Source organism: Pundamilia nyererei, unplaced genomic scaffold, assembly GCF_000239375.1.
Source record: "Pundamilia nyererei isolate P.nyererei 1_Seehausen unplaced genomic scaffold, PunNye1.0 scaffold00306, whole genome shotgun sequence".
In the NCBI taxonomy this organism is placed as follows: Eukaryota; Metazoa; Chordata; class Actinopteri; order Cichliformes; family Cichlidae; genus Pundamilia; species Pundamilia nyererei.
The window spans coordinates 140,976-148,177 of NW_005187707.1; the positions used below are offsets into that span (position 1 = coordinate 140,976).

A 7,202-nucleotide genomic window follows, 5' to 3' on the forward strand; every position below is an offset into this window, starting at 1 on the left:
AACGAAAATAAACTCCACCTAAACTTGGTTTATATCTGACCCAGATAGACTGCAGGTCATAACTTCTTACCTGAAGCTCATCTCACCAGACAGTCGGATTGGCGGCTGCTTTGGGTCTCGCCACCTCCGCCTCCCCTTTCCCCCATCCACCTGCTGGCCTCCATCACTTGCTAATTTTACTGAATCTGTGAAAGCTCCACCATAGCCACTACCAAACAATTGCGTTATTTTTACACGTCTGCCAGCATCTGTCCAATCCGCCACCTTTCATCACCCTGCGATGTCTTGGTGCCACATTTTCTCATGAAGACCCTTATGTTTGAACATGTTATGGACAGACTGATCTTAATCTGAGTGTGGTCAGATTCAGATCAGGCAGGCCATTCCTCTAATCACACCCCTCCAGGTCTTGCTGTCATTGCCCACATTATTATTGAAGTCTCCCCATAGGACAAAGTTGCTTGGTGGTGTACTCTCTAGCACCCCACCTAACAACTTCGACAATGCTGGCTACTCTGAACTGTCTTTTGGCACATAAGGACAGACAACAGTCTGTTTTCTGGCCCAGAAGTGCAGGGAAGCAACAATCTATGAAACCCATGCCAAAGGATGGATTCACCAGCTACTTCAGTCTGCATGTCAAATTATCCATGTACAACTATTGGAATTTGATTGTGTGCACAAATTTTAGACAAAAAGCTTAGGCGTTGTCAATTTGTGGAACCAGAACCTCAATCCAAGAAGGCTTGCCCAGTTTTGAATGCCACTTTCCGGAAGCTCTTCTACCAGCCACTCCTGTTCTGGCAGCTCCCTTCTAGATCACTGCTCTTGGACTATGACTGGGTTTGGTTTTGTAGCCTAGACATTAAGCCCTAGGGATCTGTTACTATAAAAATGGTGGTCTAACCTGTTAGAGCTATTTATACTAATGTGGATTAATACTCAGGTTTTTATCTTTAATGTTTAACAAAGGGTTTTAAAAAAGTGTTCTTGGGGATGGGATCTCTTTCAATGCTGGCTTTCTTGACATTATAAAAAAAAGTGTCTTTGGAGATGCTTGAGGCTTTGAGTGCTCAGGGTAACAAAGCGCTATGAAAGTAAAAGTCCAGTTACTGTGGTTTCAATCTGGAGTTGCCCAATCTAGAGACAGCACTAACTCCAGCTTTCCCACCAGAGAGGTGACATTCAATGTGCCAATAGCCAACTTAAAGAGCCTGCCAGGGCCTGTGCCTCTGACTGCCACCCAAAACACACTAGAATGCTTCCTGTGGGTGGAAAGCCCATCTGTGACTTCATACTTTTTTTTTTCTCCTTAAGCTTTCAACACACTTGCAAAAAGTCTCTTGATAGAAATGTCCATTGACATAAGAGATTGTTTTACCTGTGCTGGCTTTTTTCTGCCCCTCAGTAGCATTCCCTGTTTGTCATTTGTGTTTTGTTTTTTTCTCCTTTTTGGAAACAGCAAGAAACTAGAGATCATAGAGTCTCCCACGGTGCCTTTGCCCACACCTCAGAAACTACACTTCAACATCACAGCTGACATCAAAAAAGCAATTGAGGAGGCCAAACAAAGCATTGATAAGTGAGTACAAAAGCTACTGCTCAAGTTTTAGTTGCATAGCCCCACTGAAAACAAAAATCCATCCCCAGAGGAAAAACCCAAATAAACACGACTAAGGGTGTTTTCACACCTATAGTTCATTTAGTTCAAATCAGTAAATGAGTTTGTAAACTCTCGTGGTTTGGGTTGTTTTCATACAGAGAATAATCAAAGTATACTTCAAGCGCAGCAAAATGCGTCGCGTTCAGTTCATTGGCCAGATGTGTCTGGGGCAGAAGCAACAAAAGTAAACATCTGAAGAAGGTGCTGTAATCCTGGACTATTGGAGAACAGAGAATTTCCATTCATTTCACAGCTAGTTGTAAGCCCCTGCAGACCTTTGCACATCCATAGTACTTTGCTACAATGAGAATGCAAATTGTATGTTGCTATGGGAAGTTTTTAGCTCAAACTTGAAATGTACACCTTTTAAAGTTTAGATTGGTCGGATCCACACCAGAGTGTGATCAAATGTTCACACATGCACAAATGAGCACAGATGTTACTTTATGTACAGGGTTCATTACTTTTTTTTTTTCTCTATCCAAGCAACAAACATGACTGAGAGTGGACTCTCCTCTGTGCTTGTCCTGCTAGACCTCCGTGCAGCATTCGATATTACTGTAATATTTTATTACAGAGTTGAGCATGCCGTAGGAATTAAAGATGATGCACTGCAGTGGTTAGAACCATATCTGATGTCTATGTAAATGGGGAGTCTTCCTTACACACTAAGGTTAATTTATGGTGTTCCAGATAAATCTGTTCTGGGACCGCTTCTGTTTCACATTATACATGCTGTCCTTAGGCAGTGACATAAAAAATAAAATAAAAAACGGCATATTGGCTTATCTTTAGCTCTCTGTTAAATCCAGTATCCAAGTTAAAATCCTGCTCATACAAGGTCTTGAATATTCAGGCTCCATCTTATCTCAATGACCTTATGGTACTGTATCACCCCATTAGCACTTGTTATTCTCAGAGTGCAGACTTACTCGTTTTCTAGGATATTTAAAAGTAGAATGTGAGGCAGAGCCTTCAGCTTTCAGGCCCCCTTTCTGTGGAACCAGCTTCCAGTTTGTATTCAGGAGACAGAAACCATCTTTACTTTTAAGATTAAGATTAGGCTTAAAGCTTTCCTGTTTGATAAAGCATACAGGTAGGACTAGATCAGGTGACCCTGAATCTTTCTTTAGTTACACTGAAATAGGTGTAGGTTGCTGGGGCTTCCCATGATGCACTGATGTGAGTAAGGAAGACACTTTTCATTCTGCATTTGATCATTAGTTACTGTTTTATACATTGTGTGTTGTCCTGCCTCCCTTCATTGGTGCCACCTCTCCCAGTGTCCTGATTCTGAAAAGAGAAATTGCAGTGCAAAACTCCATAGTTCATTACCTCCATTCTCCATACTTAACAAGGCATATATACATATTTTAATAGCAATACTTATAACAGGAGCATGCAATACACAAACACATCTGTTATCCTATCCTCTTCACAACAGAATCGTCCAAGACCTGGATTTCAGTATTCTCTCATTCAGCCACTATGGGAAAAACTTTCTAAAAGCAAACAAGATGAGTCCTGATCCTTTCATACAGATGGCTATACAGCTGGCCTACTACAGGTGAGTAATCTAAACCTTATGGAGATGTTTCTGTAGGCTGACTTTTTCTTGACCAAGTTAAGATGGAACAGACAATCCTAAACTCATTAACCGTAACAACCTGGGTTCACACTCATACAAAATGCTGTAGTCACAGATTTAACAATTATTTTTCCTGCATAGACCTAATTGAGAGCAAAGCTTATTTAACATTCACATAAAATGTTGATCCTTATCAAAAGCACATGTATTTCTTTGTTAATCTAAATACTAAAAAGGCAAAAAAGGCTAAGCAAATAGATTGTTGCCAGCTGACCCTTCTGAAGGGCCTGACACAAGATTTTCATTACAACTGTTAAGCTGTAATGAAGTCATTTGTATGAGACTGGTGATGGTTGCAATTCTCAATTTAGAGAAGGTTTGGGCTGCACCAACAAAATGTTGAAGTTTTAAACTTGTCTGTTTATTAACCATGCATTGTAAAGATAAAGAATAAAAAACAAATATTGTAGTGTGACTAGAACATAGCTTTGACTTGCACATCATTGACTTCTCTTATATTTTGTTTTTACACAGTATCCCAACATTTTTGGAATTGGGGTTTCATTTTGGAACACAGGTTGTTTAAAATATTTTTCTCCAATCTCTTGGCAGGGTGCACCGGCAGCACTGTGCATCTTATGAAGCTGCCTCAATGCGACTGTTCAGGCAGGGACGTGTAGGTGAAATCCCCTCAACTTCAAGTGCCTCAGTTGCCTTTGTCATGGCTTTTAATGACCCAAACAAGAAGGTATGGGGAGGGTGTGTGTGCAGGTATTTCACTCTAGGATTGTGGGTAGAGTTATTTTTCTTTGACACTCACATAATTTTCTGTGGCACTGAGTTTTATATTCAGAGTTCACAATACATCTGCTGTGGATGATTGCATTATGACTAATCAAATCAATCCCCATTAAGAATCTGAATGGGATTTTTTTTTTTTACCTGCGGAACACTCTGTTCTGTTGCCTACTTTTCTTTGGTGTCACTTCAGTATTTGAAGTAAGCTGACAGTTTCACTTATTTGCATGTTGCTGGTATGTAATGCTTTAGATTACAAACTTCTGTCATAAACACTACCTTGTTACAAGTGATGAATTGTAACTTGTAATCTTGTTGTACAGAACACAGAGAAAGTGGATCTTTTGAGGAAAGCTATAGAAGTGCACAAGTGGAACACTAGCATGGTGAGTTTTAATGACAAAACTGCTCAGTGCTTCAGTTTAGTGGCAGTCTGTTCCTGTTAAATGGGACAACAAAATGTTAACATTAACACGCACCACACTACAGTAAAAATCAGCTTATAAACTTTGCACCTCTAAATCCAGGCTGGGTAAACACAACGCCACTAACAAGCTCTGTATTTACATATCTTCCAGCTGTATTTAAAAATAACATCATTGTTGAGAGTGATGGAAGTCACACTGTTAGTCTGTATGAGCAGCTGTGTAGACTACAGAATGAGCAGTGCTGTTCCTATTGGCTGTTCCCATCACTCAGATCCTTTCCTGAAAGGGGCAGTGCAGCAGCCAGGTTGATTTAAAGCGACAGACACTGAAACAGATGATTGTTGCAGACATGGTACAAAAAATGCTGTCTGACATTTCTGGGAAACTTCAAATATGCTATAAATGTAAATTATGGGGACATGTGACACTCACATTAATATGACATCAATTGGCAATGAATAAAAGTGTAAAGTTTAAGACTCCTGTAAAGATACTGAACTCTACTCCACACTGATACCAACAAGGTAATAAATGCAGGAAAGAACGGCAAAGATGGGGGAAGAGAGGACATACTGTCATACTGATAGGCAGCAACAACTGCTCTTCTAAAATTATTTGATGGCCTTTCTCTTTAGTGCTGAATGCTCCAAGAGCAGAAAACTGACATTTTAAAAAAATAAAACACCTTAAAAATCCCCACACTGCTTCTTTGTTTTGGCTTAGTTTTTCTGTAGTTTATCAGAGATTGTATTTACCTAACAATCTCGAATTATGACTAGATTGTAGTCTTCTCTATACAGCCATGGTAAAAACAAAGGATGGGTAACCTAAATAAATGGAGACTGTATAATTACAGAAAGCCTTCGTTATCCCTTGTGTATCTGTAAGTCTGCTTGCATCTACGTGAATCTGAGACCAGATGACCTTTTTCTTCAAAATGAAACTTTTCATCAAAATGTACCACCTGCATATGGGCCTAGGCAATGGACTTCAAAGAGGTATATCAGGAATGGCTACTTAGCTCTACATGTCCATGTTAGTATAATCTAGGCTTAAGAAGATGACCATAGGATATAAAACTATGGGGTACAAAAAACCCATTCAAACATGGATAAAAGAATCAGACTTTTTTGTTGCTGTTGTGCTGAAACTGTCTGAAAAATGCTGTGTAAGCACTCTACAGCTCATGTTCAGTCCTGTGCAAACATTGTGAGTTGTCTTCTTTGTAATAGGAAATTAGTGGACAGACAGTCTTTGGGCACTTCCTGGGTCTACAGCACCAAGCAAATGAGAAAAATATTCCCATGCCGGACATCTTCACAGACGCCTCCTTTGATAAAGTTTTTGACTATCGACTTGCTACAAGTCAGGTGAGGAGCACAGCTGAAATTGAGCTGACAAAGTCTTAATAGTATTATATTACTAGAGACATAAGCAAACTTCTGTCTGCCTCAAAAAATGGTTAATGTTACTCCAATTGGTATCTTTCCAAACTGATGAGGAAGGGACTCATTTATATTCTTTTGTTTAAATATTATTTTTGTTTTCAGCCTCAACTGATAGTTATGATGAACACAACACATCTATTAAGATCAAGGACACTCTTAGGCTATATGACATGGTATTAGCTGTGTTGCTAATGAGGTTTCAATCATTCTCACAAAGTGCATATCAAACAACTATATTGTTTAACACAATAATTAACCACTATGTCAAACTTTGTTCTACTTCACAAGGTGCAGTCCAAATCTGGTTGTCTCCCATGTGCTTGTCCTTATCAACGTAAAACGTATGATATATGCTATACTCTTTTGAAGGATGACATGGCTTTTGTGTTGTCAGCCTTCAAAACAAACACAGAAAATAATTCAGAAGAGCTGAAAAAAGCTGTGGAGGATGCATTGCTGGACATGAGGACCATACTGTGAAAACAAAGACATGAATAAAGTGGTGGCTTTTCACTTTTGTTGAATGCAACATTTGCTTGACCAACACTGTTGGTCAAGCAAATGTTTATGCTGGTAAAAAGAAATGATCGGTTGTAGTCAATTGTAATCACTAATGAGAAGTTTATACAAGTTTGTACAACTTATTAAAAGATTTAAGTGAGTTATATATTTGAACCTGTATACATTTGATGCCAAGTGTTAGAGAAAATCTAAAATGAATTCAAACTTGTCCAGGCAATTCTGTTTTTGAAGTCAATTTGACGCCTATTTTTGTGTTAAAAAAGAAGTACAGGTGGCTAAAAAGATATTTAATTATTGTGAAGCGAAAAGGTCTCCATCCATTCTGTTTTAAGGCTCATATATATGACCATAATGTCAAGGCTTAATAGCAAGTACAATGTGTCCAACTAAGTACCTAATTAAAAAAACAAACTGAAATGTATGATTTTACACAGAATATTTGAAAAAACTGTCCAGGAGATTTTCTATGATAAAATATGCAATTTGTCTGTCAACACAGAAGAACTGATGGCATGTGGAAGGTCCCCACACTTTTACCTTTTCCACAACTCAGAGGATATCACCAGGCCGATCAGCTCTCTAGAGATTTTTTTGTTTTGTCTCTGTAATTCATGGTTTTGTATTTTGGTATTTTAATTCTGAGCCTTCAGTTGGTTATGGTGTACGGGGGGGAAAGGGTTTTCCGGTACTATGTAAGTTAGGATGTAGATTTCCTGCAGAAGCCTAAATCAAGTCTTAATGTTAGAAGGATATTT

General features: G+C 38.8%; 1 protein-coding gene across 1 annotated transcript in view; it reads left to right on the top strand.

The window, feature by feature from the left end:
- LOC102202653 (carnitine O-acetyltransferase-like) overlaps positions 1 to 6,425 on the top strand; it is a 21,060-nt gene extending 14,635 nt beyond the window's left edge. The window contains exons 9-14 of the mRNA XM_005751299.1: positions 1,463 to 1,582; positions 3,108 to 3,230; positions 3,864 to 3,999; positions 4,373 to 4,435; positions 5,710 to 5,847; positions 6,214 to 6,425. Coding sequence (XP_005751356.1) covers positions 1,463 to 1,582; positions 3,108 to 3,230; positions 3,864 to 3,999; positions 4,373 to 4,435; positions 5,710 to 5,847; positions 6,214 to 6,405 — 772 coding nt within the window. The 3' untranslated portion in view covers positions 6,406 to 6,425. The remainder of the gene's footprint in view (positions 1 to 1,462; positions 1,583 to 3,107; positions 3,231 to 3,863; positions 4,000 to 4,372; positions 4,436 to 5,709; positions 5,848 to 6,213) is intronic.
- Positions 6,426 to 7,202: the final 777 nt, after the last annotated feature.